The sequence below is a fragment of the Cannabis sativa genome, chromosome 5 (genome assembly GCF_029168945.1).
Source record: "Cannabis sativa cultivar Pink pepper isolate KNU-18-1 chromosome 5, ASM2916894v1, whole genome shotgun sequence".
NCBI lineage: Eukaryota > Viridiplantae > Streptophyta > Magnoliopsida > Rosales > Cannabaceae > Cannabis > Cannabis sativa.
Genome location: NC_083605.1, coordinates 8,340,710 through 8,358,205, shown reverse-complemented (window position 1 = coordinate 8,358,205; position 17,496 = coordinate 8,340,710). Strand labels below are relative to the sequence as shown.

Below are 17,496 nucleotides of genomic sequence, written 5' to 3'. Positions count from 1 at the left end.
GGAACCAAGATCACCCTTTTATAAAGACTCGGCATTAAGAAACCCAACCCCTAAATTTTACTAGTGAAAGTTTGAAAAATCATTTTGAAAGAACACAATACGCACGAGAGAGAGATTTCAAGATCATTTCGAAGAAGAAAGAAAACTCAGTAAGTTGTTCTTCTTCTTCTTCATTTTTCACTTCATCTCTTACATTGTTGTACTTGTAGTTCAGTTCAGACTTCAGAGTATAAAGCCCGCCACTAAGGCCTGGTAAGTGGTTTAAGTCATCTTCGATTTGGAGAAAGGAATCGTTTTCATTCTTTTGAAACGGAAGAAATAGAGAGAGCATAACAAACAACAGGTATTGAAAAAACCCTAAGCGCTTTTTGATTAATTTCCCAGATTTTGTGATTATTAGAAATCTTGAAGGGCGTGTGGGTTGTTATTCAAGAAAATTTTCGCATTCTGAGTCATATATTTTGAAAAAACAACATGTATTGAAAAAACCCTAAGCGCCTTTTGATAAATTTCCCAGTTTTTGTGGTTATTAGAGTTCTTGAAGGAGGTGTGGGTTGTTGTGATTATATTGACATATGTTTGATTGACTACTATAGGAAGGACATTCTTTATACGAAACCAAAAGAAAATGGCATCCCAATTGGCTCACCTTTTTCAAGATCAAAACTTTAATGCCCAATATGGTACTTTCTTGACTTTTTTTTTTTTTTTGAAATTGATCAATTCAGACAGCCAAATAGGGTATAGCCTAATACTGGAATTGTTTACTGCTATAGGAGCTTCTGCTGGGGGAAAGATGAATGCAATTAAACCAGGGAAGAATGGTAAAGGAGGGCTTAGTGGAAGGAAGCCACTTGGGGAAATATCAAACTCTGCTAACATTGCCCCACCTCTAGCACATGCCTCTAAAAAGCATAACTCCAAAAACTTTGCTTCTACTAATGAAGTTGCACATGAAAAAAGTACTGCTAAAACTTCAGACAAAGTGGAGACTCGTAGTAGGAAAGCCCTCTCTGATATTTCAAACTCAGTGAAACCACATCTCCACCAGGCTCCAAAGAACAGGCAAAACATCAAGGCACCTATTCTTGATGATTATTCCTTTCCCAGTTGCATTGCAGAGGAACAGTTTCTTCATGACCATCAGAAATGCATTAAAGCCAATGCTACTTCAGAAATGAATGACTTCTTTAATACAATTGGACTAAAGAATGGTATGGAAAGCTTTATCAACTTCTTGCATTATCTTTAAGTTTTGTTTAATTATTTGTTTGTTTATTGATGATCTCCTGTTTTGTTTTTATTTCTGTAGTTTCTCTGAAACAGGTTGATTCTCCTAAGAGCTTTTCCAAGTCAATGAAGGTGGGTGCTTCTATTTCCTTTTTTATCTTCTGAAAGTTACTCTATTTGTTGTTCCTTCTTAACCAACAATTTTTTTTTTAAAACTCAGAATCAGTTGGAATTTGTGGAGATACCCGAGTTTCTTGAAGATGAGTATCTTTGGAAACAGAACACTCCACCAAAGACTCCTAAATCACCAAATTACAACGCTTCAAATTCTCTAGATGTTTGGACCAAGGACTTTGATTACGTCAATTTCAAGTTGCTCTGAACTTCTAAACATGTTTATGGTTTGATGCAAAAGCTCATGAACATCCTTGCCTTCAGGCTTTGTCATTCTTAGTCATGTCATATTTTTTTCTTTCTGTATTTTCCTGTCTTGGTGTAAAGATGTGTGGTTCGTCCTCATTCTTGGAGGTGAATCATAAGTAGATCAGAAAGTTGAAAGACTTTGTTTTGTTGCGTCAATTTCAAGATGTTTGGACCAGCGACTTTCTTTGATTACATCAATTTCAAGTTGCTCTGAACTTCTAAACATGCTTAGGTTTTGATGCAAAAGCTCATAAGTTTCTTGAAGATGATTTTGTTTGCTGAAATAATTTCGTACTTTACTATTATATTTCATCAGTCAACTATTACAACGGCTATTATAACTAATTTTTGTTAAAACTTATAAATGTCACTGTCCTCATTTGTGGTGTCACTTTCCAATGTTACCTGAGATAAAAAAGCAAAAGTATATGGGCATCAGCCTTGAAATATTCTCAATATCATAGACAAAAATGAGATTTTGGACTATATTTAAGCAAGTAAACACACTTGAAACCAGAGAAAATCCTAATGATCACTAATCATGGAAGTTCCTAATTTTTATTGGGTTCTATTATTTCTTCTACTATACCAATGATAGTTATAGCTTCTTACAAACACTATGGGTGACCCTGAATTTGTGTAAAACAGCTATAACAAATCATGATCACTTGAAGACTCTTCCCTATTTTATGGTGGTGAGTGGTGACTCTTGTTTAGGGGTGGCAAAACGGGTTTCGACAGCACACGAATACGAACACGACACGAATTTTATGGGTTAGGATCGGGAAAATTAGATGCGGGTCGAAAACGGGTCGACACGACTTGACACGAAATAAAAACGGGTCAAACACGACACGACCCGCTTAACACGAATGTGACACGATTTTTTTAAATATAATAAAATAAAAATTAATAATAATAATATAATTATATAAAATATATATTTACTGATTCAATGTTAAGTTAAAAAATTTAAAATTTAATTTTATTTAACATGAAATTTAAAAAAAAAATTAATTTTTATTATATATAACAAACTATATATACATAAATGTATATAAGTTTTTTAATGGAGCTTAAATTTATTAATTTTCTCTACAATTTTAGCTTTACTAATAGCAAAACGAGTCACAGTGGGTCGACACGAACACGACACGATTTTTTATGAGTCGGGTTAGGGTTGAGATAATTAGACACGAGTCAAAAAAATGGTCGACACGCTTGACACGAAATATAAAGCGGGTCACATAAAATATGATACGAATACGACACGATGACACATTTTGACACCCCTACTCTTGTCACTCCCTTGCTTCCAATTTCCATAACCATTGCATTTGAGGACATTAGTTTAGAACAACCTTCCCCATCAAATCTTATACAAATATATATCATGTAATATGAGCAGGTAAGCCAGAATTGTCATTTACCGTAATATAATAATTAGTGTTAAGAAAACAAAGCCAGTCAGCCAAGTCAGTCAAAGTAACCATTTTTCATCAGGTTCGTTGATTTTTCTTAATCTCCTCTTATTCTGAGCAAAACCCAAAAAAGCAACAAATCTTACCTAATCATATTTAGTATTTTGTATTCGGTGAAATTATTATTATTATTTTCTTAAGATGTCATCATCATCAGTCAGAGTATCCACAAATCACAAACCAATAATGTTTAGTCTAACTTATATGGTGTCATGAATTTCCCAGCAATCTCCACTTAAAATCAATTTCTCAAATCAAATGATTATATTACATTGCACGTGTTAATATTATTCAATGAAACATTTTCTTATTAGCTACGTTTTATTTTCATATTAGAACTGAGAGAATGATCAGTTGATAACACAACAGATATGAACAGCCCCAGTTGAACTTTTTTGTTTTGTGCATATATGGCAGAAGCCATCTGCCGCAGGTTGTAACTAAAATCTTTTTTAAAGTGTCATTTTCTTTAAGACTAAAATCAACCTCTCACTATCAATTCAACTTTTGCTGGCGTGGCATTTTGATTTTGCTCCATTTGTTCTCTTCTCTTAATAAGCTTTTCTTGCCTTTGTTTATTTCCTTAGACAAATCAATATGCTGATTGTGTGTGTATTTATAATCATAGTTGTCATTCCAATATTCATAATTTATAACCCTTTTTTTCTCTCATAGTTTATGATCAACTTTAATCTGTTTTTATAACCAAGATACTTTCTACTCCAATATCATCAACATGAGAAACGATGATATCCCATGTTGTGAGCTGGATTTTTGGTTGTTTCTAGCCATAAGTTTTGTCCTTGTGTTATTTTCAGGCATTACTTCAGGCCTTGCTCTAGGACTCTTGTCCTTCACCCAAGTTGATCTTGAGGTCCTTATTAAGTCTGGTCAGCTTCATGACCAAAAAAATGCAGGTTAAACATCACTGTATTTCAGCCATAATTGACTAAGTTTCTTCTTCTTCTCTCTTTTTTTGTTCATTTTCTTAGGTTTCTTTCTCTTAATGCAGCAAAGATTCTACCTCTTATAAAAAATGAACACCTACTTCTATGTACTCTTCTTATAAGCAAATCACTGGCAATGGAGGTAGGAAAGCCACTCAGTTTTTCAAATACTACAACTGAAGTAAATTTATTATTCTAACTACTTTTCTTCTTATTCAAGGCACTTCCCATTTTCCTGGACTCAATCCTTCCATCTTGGGCTGCTATTATTATGTCAGTCACCCTAGTTGTTGCGTTCGCAGAGGTTAGTGTTGAGAACAGCTTAATATTCTTCTGTTAGACTCAAGATTGAATTATTCTCATTAAGAGCTCTTTTGTTTCTTGTTAATCAATTTTTCATTTGTAGGTAATTCCTCAAGCTGTGTGCTCTCGTTATGGACTTAGTATTGGTGCAAAGATGTCTAGCTTTGTTCGGCTGCTTCTCTTTATCTTCTTTCCTATATCAAAACCAATCAGCAAGGTGAGTGATCTTATGTTTCAATTGTTTGATAATGTGCTGCTCTCCTATTAAAGCGTTGTTGGGGCATCAATCCAAGTCCCACATTAAAATTCTACTTTCTCCATTAGTATCTATATAGTGCCTTGTATCGAAATTCTATCTGATATTGAGGTGTTAGGACATGTTCTCTATTAGTATGATGCCTTTTGGGAAAGTGCCCAAAAATAAAACCGTGAGGGCTTAGGCCCAAAGCTAAGCGGACAATATCATATTAATGTGGGAGTCAAGGTGAGGTAACGACCCGACAAGATAGAAAAACGGGGCCTAACACTTAGTTCATACCATCAATTGAAGAATAGTACTTTTCTTTACGTTCTTTTTTTTTTCTTTCATATATTTGAAACTTTTTCTTTTGCAGCTGCTTGACTCCTAGGGGAAGGACATTCTGTACTACTGAGACGGGCCGAGCTAAAGACATTGGTGGATTTGCATGCAAATGAGGTTGGTATCTTCTGCATTTTATTGAGACATATAGTTTAATATAATTAAGTTAAATGCATACTTAATTTTCATTTTTAGGCAGGGAAAGGTGGAGAATTGTCACATCACGAAACCATGATTATAAATGGAGCTCTTGATTTAACACAGAAGATTGCTAAAGATGCAATGACACCCATATCTGAAACTTTTTCTCTTGAAATAAACTCCAAACTTGACATGTATGTTTCTCTCACTCCACAACTAGTTTTACTTATTTTTCACTTTTTGTTACAATCATAGTACTCTTCTTACCACTAGGCAAACTATGGGTTTAATAGCAAGCAAAGGCCACAGCCGCATACCTGTCTACTCCGGAAGCAAGACAAATATAATTGGCCTCATTTTGGTAAGAAAATCATGCTTTCACACACATGACTTAGTTGAATTAAAAGTTAGTAGCTTTCATCTATACTATAATGGTTAATTAAGATTTTTCCTCCTGAACTTTAACATGTATTAAATCCCGTTAAAATTTCTCTCTGAATTATTGAGATTATTAGATTTAAGGATTTTTTTTTCTAATTTTAGTAAGGAAAGTTTAACATAGATGAAAGTTTAGGGACTTGATTTGGTACATGTTAAAGTTCGAGGGGCATGATTTGGTAGATATCAAAATCTAGGGAGCATGATTTAGTTCACGGATAATCACAGAATTAGTAAAATTGAATTAAACTGATAAATTACCCTTATATCCAACAATCTCAATAGTTCAAGGGGAATTTTTAATGGCTAAAAAAATTCAAAGCATGATTTAATACATGTTAAAATTTAGGGGCAAAAATCCTAATTAGCCTACTATAATATATATTATCTCTTAAATAGGTTAAGAATTTATTCTTCTGCAACCCTGAAAATGAAACTCCAATTAAGCATATGACTCTCAGAAGAATTCCCAGGTAACTATTAATTGCTTCCTCTTAACTTTTTATTTTATTTTAGAATACATTAATGTATTGAAATTTTTCATAACTGTCTCTATCACAGGGTTTATGACAATTGGCCTCTTTATGATATATTGAACCAATTCCAGAAGGGTCATAGTCACATGGCTGCAGTTGTGAGGAGTAAGGATATTAAACATGATCATAAAGATAGTAATGTTGACAAACATAGTTTGATGAATCTAAATTTAACTCCAGGAGAAACACAAGGTAACACTACTACAAAACTTTATATTATGTAGCTGAACTGATACTTAAGCTTGGTGTAGTCAAATTTGTTTTTTAACAGTTTAGCTATCACATGGCATTTGCAGCTCACAGTTGTATATTTTATCAAAAGGAACATTTGACTATCTCTAATGAGACATCACCTTCTTACTCATTTGAAGATGGAGATGTATGTTGTGGAACTCGACAACCTCTTCAAATCGACTCGAGTGAAGAGGTTATTGGGATCATAACAATGGAAGATGTCATGGAGGAACTGTTGCAGGTTGTGTATGTTAATAACTAATTTTGGCTTTCTGTTAATTCTGTTAATTAGTTATTAGTTAGGTAGTTATTTTTCTGTTATATCCTCTTGCTGTGTAATGACTTTGTAACAGCTCTATATAAATAAAGTCCTGCTAATCACTTTGATTAGCTTTTGCCCTTTACTTTGTTTTTCTCTCTGTTTTTTCTTTTCCTCTGTTCCTGTGGTTCCATGGTATTGTTCTTACATGGTATCAATCGCTAGTTGACTACCGTCCATGGCGTCTTCCACAACCGATCCTGCAACTGCACCAATGGCTTCTGCCACAACTTCTGCTGCTACCTCATGGAATCCCTTTTCTCATTCACTCACCTCCTCTCTCACTCTCAAACTTGACCGTCTTAATTTCCTTTCTTGGAAATCCCAGGTCGTGCCAACAGTGATTGGCCACGATCTTGACGAAATTCTCTTCACCGGAGTACCACCACCAAAGAATCTTGTCAATGGTTCCTCAAATCCCGAATATGTTCAATGGAGGCGTAAAGACCAGCTCCTTCTTTCCTAGCTCAGATCTTCAATGACAGAGGCTGTTCTTGCATCAGTGGCTAACTATCAAAGCTCATTCGCTGTGTGGCAAGCTTTAGAGCAGAAATTCTCGAGCCAAACTAAAGCCCGTCGTCTTCAACTCAAATGTCAGTTCTCCAATATCAAAAAGGGAAGTCTTTCTATCTCTGAATATGTTGACAAGATTCAATCTCTATCTGATGCTCTCACTGTTGCTGGTTCACCAGTTGATGATCAAGACTTGATTTTACAACTTCTAAATGGTCTTGGACCAGATTTTGACTCTGTTGTAGCAGGGATAACATCAAGGAGTGAAAATCTGACCATTGAAGAAGTTCAAGCCTTACTTCTCTCTCATGAAAGCCGTTTAGAACATCATCAATCTATGACAGATTTGGCTGTCAAAATGCAGGCTAATTTGACCTTTGGCAATGGACGTTCTGGTGGTGTTCGACCATATGCCAACTCCAAGAACTCGACTGATAACACTCAACCTGCTTCTGGCCGTGGTCGTGGGTATCCTAGGTTCACTCAGCAACGGGTTATTTGTCAAGTTTGTCTCCGTTCTGGCCATACCGCACCTGTATGTCATTATCGGTTCGATAAAAACTGGGTTGTGCCAAGAAACAACCAATCTGCCCGTGCTAATCTTGCTGAGGTTGAGTTTGAATATGACCCTCAAGCCTACTCCACAACACTTGTTCAAGATTTTGGGGATGACTACACTTGGTATGCCGACACAGGAGCCACGACTCATGTTACTTTTGATGCTGCCCATCTTGAAAATTCACAGCCTTATCATGGTAATGAGACTCTTGCTGTAGGAGATGGTAAGAAACTTCAAATCTCTAGTGTTGGTCAGTCCTTTCTTCCCTCCTTTAACCCTTCCTGTCCTTTGCAATTAAAATCGGTATTACAAGTTCCTAATATTACTAAGAATCTTGTCAGCATTTCTAAACTTGTTGATGATAATGATATATTTCTAGAATTTCATAGAAATTGCTGTTTTGTTAAGGACAAGCAAACCGGAGCTCCTCTCCTCAAAGGAAGGCGTAAAGAAGGGTTATACATGTTGAGTGAAGAATCTGACTCATCTCAGCAACATCAACAATGTTATCTCACCACCAACTTGATTTCCCCCAGTCAAGATACTGCTTGTTATAATAATGATCAATTCTTTGATTGTAACAATACTATGAGTCCTACTACTTGTAATCAGTTACATATCAATAAAGATCTATCTCCCTTTTCTGCACACTCTGCCTTACATAATTATGCTTCTAATGACATCAATACTTGGCATTGCAAATTGGGACACCCTTCTACTTCTACCTTGTGCAAAATATTGTCTCTTGTACCCCACACCGGTTCCTTAAAAACACTTAAATTTTGTCATGCTTGTCATTAAGGTAAAAGCCACAAATTACTCTTGCCAATTTCCACTTATAGAGCCAATAAACCTCTTGAACTTGTTCATACCGACCTTTGGGGTCCTTCCCACATACAATCCAAAGATGGATTCAAGTATTACATTCATTTTATTGATGACTTTAGTCGGTTCACTTGGATTTATCCCCTTGTTCTCAAATCTCAAGCTCTTGAGATGTTTCTTAAGTTTAAAGGCATGGCAGAAAAACAATTTGGACTTCCTATTAAGGCTGTTCAAGCTGATGGTGGTGGTGAATACAAACCCTTTAAAAGATTCCTAAGTGATCAAGGTATCTTATTTTCTCATCCTTGTCCTCATACACATGAACAACATGGGAGGGCTGAAAGAAAGCATCGACACATCGTGGAAACTGGCCTTACTTTGCTTGCTCAAAGCAAATTGGACTTCACTTACTGGTGGCATGCTTTTCAATATGCCACATTCACTATTAATTGGCTGCCTACAGTTGTTCTCAACAACATTAGTCCTTTTGAGTGTCTCTTTGGCACACCACCCGATTATCATATTATGAAGCCTTTTGGTTGTGAATGCTTTCCCCATCTCAGGCCGTATCATTCTCATAAAATGGATTTCAGGTCTGAACAGTGTCTCTTTATTGGTTATTCGTCCTATCACAAAGGTTTTCTATGTGAAAATGCTCAAGGTCGAATCTTTATAGCACGCAATGTGGTTTTCAATGAAAATTGCTATCCTGGAATTCTTTCACAATATGGACCAGATCAGGTACAATTTTCTTCTCCTTCTCCTCCTACTGCTAGCTTTACTACTAATTGTCCATTACCTAATACAAATCTTGTGTCTGATGCTGCAATACAACCATCTGGTGCTGAGACATTACCAACCAACTCACCCAATTTAATAGCTACTGAAACTGCCACACCAGTTTCCACTACTCCCCATATTACACCTGTTACTAAACCTATTATCCCTACCACATCCGCTCCATCCCAATCCCATGTTACACCCTCAAATTTCATCAGTCATCCACCAGTATCTCCTCCCATCAGCACCACTACAATAAACACTGCCCCGTCTCCAGAAATTTCTGTGCCTACTGTCTCTGCACCAGAACCATATGCTGCATCTTTACCTTGTGCAAGAACAACCATACAAGCTGCCTCTACTCGTACTCATGCCATGATCACAAGATCCCTCAATGGTATAGCCAAGCCGAAGTCATATTTGGCTACAAAGCATCCTCTTCCACAATCACTACTTCCTACAGAACCGAGAACATTGAAAGAGGCTCTCATGAATCCCAAGTGGCTCGCATCTATGAACACTGAAATTGCAGCTCTAAAAAAGGCTGGCACATGGTCCTTGGTTCCTTACAAAGAGGGAATGCATGTCATTGATAATAAGTGGGTGCATCGTCTCAAATTAAATGCTGATCGAGACTTGTGGCTAAAGGATTTTTACAAACCCCCGGTATCGACTATGCTGAAACTTTTTCACCAGTTGTTAAACCGGTTACTGTTCGCACAGTCTTGTCTCTTGCTGTCACTAAGAATTGGGCTATCAAACAACTCGATGTTAGTAATGCCTTTCTCAATGGCACTTTAACTGAAACCGTATACATGAAACAACCACCTGGCTTCCTCGATTCCAGCAAACCTGAACATGTATGTCTCCTACACAAGTCCATTTATGGACTTAAACAAGCCCCCCGTGCATGGAACGACAAGTTGAAAAACAGTCTTTTAAACTGGGGTTTTGTGGCATCCAAAGCAGATACATCATTGTTCACTTATCATTATGCACAAGACTTTATCATATTACTGGTTTACGTTGATGATATACTAGTTACAGGTCCAAGTAACTCCCTCATCAACAAACTCATCTCTGATCTAAAGGATTTAGGTGAAGTCCATTACTTTTTGGGGGTGGAAATCTTCAGAGATTCATCGGGAATGTATCTTTCTCAAACAAAATACATCACCGATCTACTTACAAGGCTAAATATGGAAGGAGCTAAAAGTATTCCCAATCCCTCTAGTGCTTCCACCAAACTGTTCCTCAATGATGGTGAACCCTTCTGTGATTCGACTTTGTACAGAAGCACTATCGGTGCATTACATTACCTGTCTTTAACAAGACCTGGCATAGCCTATATTGTCAATAAACCCAGTCAGTTTATCAAGGCTCCCACTGTGTGTCACTGGAATGCTTGTAAGAGACTTTTACGATATCTCAAAGGGACTATCACTGAGGGTTTAGTGCTTCAACCTACATCAGATATGACACTTCACAGCTACTCTAATGTCGACTGGGCAAGTAGCATTGATGATCGAAAAATCGACTGGAGGGTATGTTGTTTTCTAGGGGGCAATCTGATATCATGGACTACAAAAAAGCAGCAAGTTGTCGCACGTTCGAGCACGGAAAGTGAGTTCAGGGCCCTTGCCAATACGGCTGCTGAACTCAAATGGATAGCGTCACTGTTGTCTGAACTTCATATTCCACTTCAACATTGTCCGATTATATGGGTGGATAATCAAAGCGCAGCTGCTCTTGCAGCGAATCCGGTGTTTCATGCGCGTTCAAAACATATTGAACTTGATTTACATTTTGTCCGTGATCAAATATTAGCTCATCAACTTGCTGTCCAATTTGTTCCCTCAGTTGATCAAGTGGCAGATCTCCTCACAAAGTCTCTGTCCACAGACAGATTTCACTACCTAAAATCCAAACTTAACATGGCTATCTCCAAGTTCAGTTTGAGGGGGGATGTTAATAACTAATCTTGGCTTTCTGTTAATTCTGTTAATTAGTTATTAGTTAGGTAGTTATTTTTCTGTTATATCCTCTTGTTGTGTAATGACTTTGTAACAGCTCTATATAAATAAAGTCCTGCTAATCACTTTGATTAGCTTTTGCCCTTTACTTTGTTTTTCTCTCTGTTTTTTCTTTTCCTCTGTTCCTGTGGTTCCATGGTATTGTTCTTACAGTGTAGACTTCACATTCATTTTTTTTCTTTCCCTTTTTTTAATTTGTATGGTAATTGGTAAAGTCCATAATTGAGTGACCCTTTTATGTTTTGTGTTTCTGCTTTTTTCAGGAAGACATATTGGATGAAACTGACCAATATGTTGATGTGCACAACAAGTGAGTGACCATTCTTTTTTCTTTTCTTTTTAGGCATATTTGACATTATGTGTTTGTGTTATTACAGAATCAAAATCAACCTGAGGCATTTAAGAAGATCATCATCAAGATCTCCAAAAAGATGTATTTCTCACCTTCATTGGAGGACTCCAGATCAGTCTCCACTCTCGTCAGACACTCCTGTTTCTATTGAATCATATAGTAAACCACCTCTAATAAGATCATCACTTTTATATGAGTCTTCTCCTGGAAAGTCCACACCGAATTCTCCAGTTCAATCTGAGGGTGGTTCTCTTTGTAATAGCTCACCATCCTCATATAGAGTATGTCAAAACTCCAAGCTTGGCTACTCACCCAGTTACTGAATTTTATTCCTTTCTCATTACAGAAACTTTGGCTTGAAATGACAGGGTTCATCATATAAATAATAAATCTCCTATTGTACCTTTTATTTATACTAAATTATATAGTTGGATCAATTTTGTTATGTTTGTATAAATGTGTCTTCTTAATTTATAATTAGAGTAAAGAACAGAAATGCACAAGCTCTTATGCATATCTCAATTATTTGAAGTAATCGTAATCATAATGGAATCAACATTGCAATTCTTTTGTTTAATTTGATTTTAAAAACACTGTAATGTATTCTTCATGATGTAATCACCATTACATTATATTTATCTTTAAATCCAACCTACCCAAGCTTGAGAACACTCTCATTAACTTTTTATTTTATCTATAAAATAAATCAACTAAATTAAAAGATTAAGATTTCTTGTTTCTAAATTTATAGTTACTGGAAGTAATCTTTTTTCTTTGGTCAGGCTTGTCGGCCTTCCCTAGACATAGGTGTAGGTTAGTCAGGGTTGTGCTTTGCTATTGCTATTCGATTTTTACCACTACGATTAGTTTTGTCTCTGTGACAGGGTTTTGAGTGTTTTAGTCTTGTCTGTGTGACATGATTTTGTTTTGTTTGGTTTCGTTGCTGGTTCTTATTTGTTCTTCGATGGTTTCTATCAAATTGTTGTTAGTGGTTGAGGATAACAAGTTCTCTACAATTAAAAGGGTTGTTAGTAGTGCAGTTACATACCTTGCACAATAGTTAAGTGCTCAAGCTACGATGTTGAATGAACTTGCTGTAATAGTTTCTACTGTTGTGTCTTCTAAGCGGTAAATGAAACTGAATATAGGTGTTCTTAAGGTTAACTGTGATGTTGTAATCTTTTTTTTTTTTACTAAAGAGGAGAAATTCATTAATCAAAACTAAACCATATACAAACCACATCCACAACCAACCGGCTCCTCAAAACAACTAGCAAAATCTACTCTATTAGCCGCATATACAAAGCTTTTTCAGCTTGAATTAGCCTCCTATTCTTTAAGCTATACAACCTATATTTGACTATTTCCTTAATGCTATTTACAATTTTCAAGCTGGTATAACAACAATTATTATGCACACAAGAATTCCTATTTTTCCACAACATGTGCACGGTGGCAGCAGCGAAGGAGATCCTCACACCTACTTTCGAGTTAGCCAACCAGCTCTTCCATCTGGTGTAATCTTTATCATCTAGTTTTATTTTCAGTTTTTTTTGTCAAACGATCTGAGAATTAGACGGCTGATTATTTGACTCGTTTTCTAATTCTAATCGTGGGCGTGTCTCTAACAGGAGAGATGTCTCAATTGGATTGTATTGGGAATCATGGGGTTCCATCTCAAAACCAATTGGTAATGAGTGGAGTAGCCCATGTTCTTATATATGGCTCAATTTTCTACCATTTATTTGTTGGAAATTATTTTACCAGGATCTTAGATCTACTCACAAGTATGTTTATTAACATCCTAAATAAGAACTTTCTAAAACGATAAATTAAACACATATAAAGTTTAAGAAACCTTACATTGGGTGCAGCGGAATAATATGACTCCTTCCGTTCAGATATCTAGCCCTTGATTCCTTTCTGTAGCAGAGCATTATCAATATCTGAACCAAGATCTCTTTCTCTGAATCTTTGATGCTGAAACTCCTTTGCTGATGATCTTTCTTCACGATCTTCCTCACTATGATTGAGGTATCACTTGATGTGTGTGGGCACTACTCTAATCACTAAGGATTTCGAAATTCAAAGGAAGAAGAAAGAAGAAGTGGTAGCTAAAGATAGGGAGAGAGAAGGCTCAGTTTTTCTGAATCAGAAGAAGTCAGAAGAAAGTCTTATTTTCCTGAAGCCTTCACTATCTATTTATAGCATTCCACTAAGGTTAGATTTGAATTATATGGCATTAAAATAATGAAAAAATCAACTTAAAATATACATATAGGTGGCCGGCCATACATAAGTGGATTGGGCCTTGGGTTTTGCAATTTTGCAATTTTACCACCTTTTGTATCTGATTTTCTCAAAAATACCAATTTCCTAATTCAATCATTTAAATGCCAATTCTAACTATTTAATAATTCTAAATAATTATTAAACAATATTGTCATTTATCATATTTATTAATTGAACCATACAAAGTATCATAATTAACAAATATGCCCCTATAAACTCTTTCTTTACAATTTCGCCCTTACTTAGTGAAAAATTCACAAATAGACATAGTCTAATTTGAGAATTATAATTGATTAATCAAAACCAATTACATGAGTCTTACAAGCAATATTATCTCAACTAGTGGGGGGACCATGGGTCTATATAACCGAGCTTCCAATAAGTAGATCAAGAATTTAGCACTAAAATTCACTAACTTATTAATTCTTCGTTGAATCCACGCATAGAACTTAGAATTGCACTCTCAGTATATAGAATGCTCTATATGTTCCACCATATAGACACATCATTAGTTATCCATTGTTATAGTCCTAATTTGATCACTGATCCTCTATATGAATGATCTACACTGTAAAGGGATTAAATTACCGTTACACCCTACAATGTATTTATTCCTTAAAACACTTGACCCCGTATAAATGATATTTCAGCTTATGTGAAATGAGTACTCCACCATTTATGTTCATTTGGTCAAGCTCGAAGGAGATCATCCTTTGCTTACTATTCGCCAGATAGAAGCTATAGATTCCATGTTTATGATAGCGCTCCCACTCAATTGCACTACCGTGTTCCCAAAATATACGTATCACCCTGACCTAAAAGTAGGCTTAACTAACAAATCAAAGAACACGAATAGCCTTTCAAGATTGAGCCTAATCATAACAGGATTAAGATCATTTGATCTAGGATCAACTTGGCGATATTGACTTGAATAGATTCTACGGTAAGTTTAATTAAATCTAAGTCAAAGTTCAATATCAGTCCCTTCCGATGCATACTCCATGCATCCAACCTGAGCTTTACTTTAACCAATGTTCTGGAAAGAACATAGTATTTCTCCAAATACAAGTAAACTCTTGTTGTAGATTATCATATCAGTAAAACCCTGTGTCTGATAAATCTAGGAAACTTTATTCACATAGTCATGTTTACTTTCCAATGTGTTGACGGCACAATAAACATGATCAAGTATGTGAAAAGGGTTTCAGATGAATTTATACATTATGTACATACAATCATGAAATAAATCATGTGAACCATGCAACATTAAATGTTATTTCTGATCTATATTAATAAGCAAATCTGATTATATTGAAATGAGTTTTATTTAGGGCATAAAACCCAACATTATTCTATGTGGAACAATGTCCACAATATTCCCCCTCAAGATGATGGCTATTTTTTTGCTCATCAATCTTGAACCATTATCTGTATAGGTGCAGATCGAATAGGAGCAATTGCCCGCAAGGAATATGGCTCTGATACCATATTGAGAATCATGAGGTTCCATCTCAAAACTAATTGCCAATGAGTGGAGTAGTTCATGTTCTTATATATGGCTCAATTCTCTACCATTTATTTTATGTGGGTTAATGTCCACAATAGATTGCAAACTATTATTTTAGCTGATTGTTATTGATATAATTGCATGATTTATTCAAAAAAATACATCACTAAAAATATCACTTTTTTATTTAACATCAAACTTTTATATTACACCAATAAATCACCTTCTTTAAAATATATCACAAATACTAATATATTTTAATCATTTTAAAAATAAAATATTAAAATATACACATATCCACATGTAAAAATAATTATTAAATCCTAACACAACTAATAAAATATGTTTAGAGCAATGAATAATATTTCTATAAATGTGGAGCATGAATAGTGAAATTTTAAAAAAGTTTTAAAATGAAGAAAAAGTTTAAAGGAGTTATATGTATATCTTTAATTTGATAATATGTCTAAAACAATTAATAAAATATGTTTAGAGCAATGAATAATATTTAGAATAATTAGCAAATTTGCTCCCTGAACTTATGTCACTACCGAGTTGTGGCCCCTAAAATATAAGGTTTGTTAAAATATCTCCCTAATATATAACCAGTGTATTATTGTACCCCTTCTGTTGGGTTTTTTAGCAGACCCCCGGTTATTTACTGATGTGGCATAAGAAAATCTGAGGTGGCATAATAATTTGATGGTAGTTGAAAGTTTATTAATACCCCTACCTAACAAAAAGGATTTAATTAGAAAATAATAATAATAAAAAATAACAGAAAATAGGAACCCTAATATCCTCACGATCTTCTTCTTCTTCTCTGCCTCTTGCATTTTTTCTTTTTTGCCTTCAAAGATATTTTGCTGTGTTCATATTTGCTTAATCCCACATCAAATCATCTTTAGTTTAGGTAATGTCTTCTTCCAGTAACTCATACAAAAGTAGAAGGAGATTCGTAGAAGGGGGTGAATGGATTCCACCCGAATGTAAGTGTAGAATGAAATGTGTTGAACGTACATCGTGGACTGAAGGAAAGCATGGTAGAAGATTTTTTGGGTGCCCTAGATACAAGGTGTGTACTAAATTATGTGATAATCAATTATTTTTTATTCTGGTATCATGATTTGCTTATGCACTTATTTTACCAGCTAGCTCACTTGATGTATGTTTTATTTTATTTTTATAGAATAATGATGAAGTTGGGTGTCGTTTTTTAAAATGGATAGACCCTCCACCACCAAAAAGTGAATTTGATTTGGTTAGAAGGATGGAGGAGCTTGAAGAGAAAGTAAAGATTTTATCTAAAATTATTCAGAGAAGGGATGATGAAGTTGACAGCTTGATGAAGTTTAGGAAAGTGTTCAATGTGGCTCTATTTGTTTTGGTTTTAATGGTGGCAGCATGATTGTTCTATTATGTGTCAGTTTAGTTGTATATGTTTGGAGCCACATTTGGTTTTTTGAGCTTCATTTTGTGTGTAAATTCAATATTGAATATGAATGAAAATGTTATTATGAATTTGGGAATATAGAAACTCAGTGATAGACACATTTGATTCATGATTTGGGGTATGTAAAAACTCATTAATGAAATGGAGAATTTGGATATGTAAAAACTCATTCAAGAATTTGGGTATGTAAAACTCATTCATGAAATTGCTTAATTGTGTTTGACCTTATTATTACACTTACTGAAATGGTGAATTGTATTTGACATTAATCAAGACATCATTCAAGCAAATGTTTAGTGAAATTGTCAGTAACACACCAAAATCAAGACAATATATAAATCTAACACTGAATATAGTTTCCAAATACATGACAAATAGCATGTTGAATTCATTACAAATTTAGTTTTCAACTTCAAAAAACCAGAAGTTATCACTTGAAAATACATTACAACTCTTGATAGCTATACCCAAAAAATAAAAAACACTCCCAACTACTAGCAGAGATCAGTACATATTCTCCAAAATCAGTTTCTAACTTCAAAATACCAAA

The 17,496-nt window shown here is 35.0% G+C and overlaps 2 protein-coding genes across 3 annotated transcripts; both read left to right on the top strand.

The window, feature by feature from the left end:
* Window positions 1-47: 47 nt before the first annotated feature.
* On the top strand, window positions 48-1,937 carry LOC133037792 (protein PATRONUS 2-like). Of its 2 annotated transcripts, none has more exons than XM_061115370.1 (5): window positions 48-343; window positions 597-683; window positions 777-1,214; window positions 1,313-1,362; window positions 1,451-1,937. In XM_061115370.1, the coding sequence occupies exons 2-5, from the start codon at window positions 629-631 to the stop codon at window positions 1,610-1,612; spliced, it is 705 nt and encodes a 234-aa protein (XP_060971353.1). In that variant the 5' UTR covers window positions 48-343; window positions 597-628; the 3' UTR covers window positions 1,613-1,937. The 2 variants fall into 2 exon arrangements, with proteins under 2 accessions (XP_060971353.1, XP_060971354.1); XM_061115371.1 differs by having other exon boundaries at window positions 60-149.
* Window positions 1,938-3,678: 1,741 nt separating this feature from the next.
* On the top strand, window positions 3,679-12,187 carry LOC115703702 (DUF21 domain-containing protein At2g14520). Its single transcript, XM_061115372.1, is given in 12 exon segments — window positions 3,679-4,051; window positions 4,147-4,223; window positions 4,302-4,385; window positions 4,488-4,605; window positions 4,999-5,081; window positions 5,160-5,299; window positions 5,379-5,466; window positions 5,943-6,016; window positions 6,105-6,271; window positions 6,376-6,554; window positions 11,606-11,652; window positions 11,720-12,187. Coding segments are annotated over 12 exon segments (1,536 nt in total). The 5' UTR covers window positions 3,679-3,870; the 3' UTR covers window positions 12,018-12,187.
* The last annotated feature ends 5,309 nt before the right edge of the window (window positions 12,188-17,496 follow it).

Excerpts from the sequence above, each read along its gene's own strand:
- LOC133037792 (XM_061115370.1), top strand. The coding sequence starts at position 629 with ATGGCATCCCAATTGGCTCACCTTTTTCAAGATCAAAACTTTAATGCC. Across the intron at positions 684-776 it reads AAACTTTAATGCCCAATATG|GAGCTTCTGCTGGGGGAAAG; the intron begins GTACTTTCTTGA and ends TTACTGCTATAG. Across the intron at positions 1,215-1,312 it reads TACAATTGGACTAAAGAATG|TTTCTCTGAAACAGGTTGAT; the intron begins GTATGGAAAGCT and ends TTATTTCTGTAG.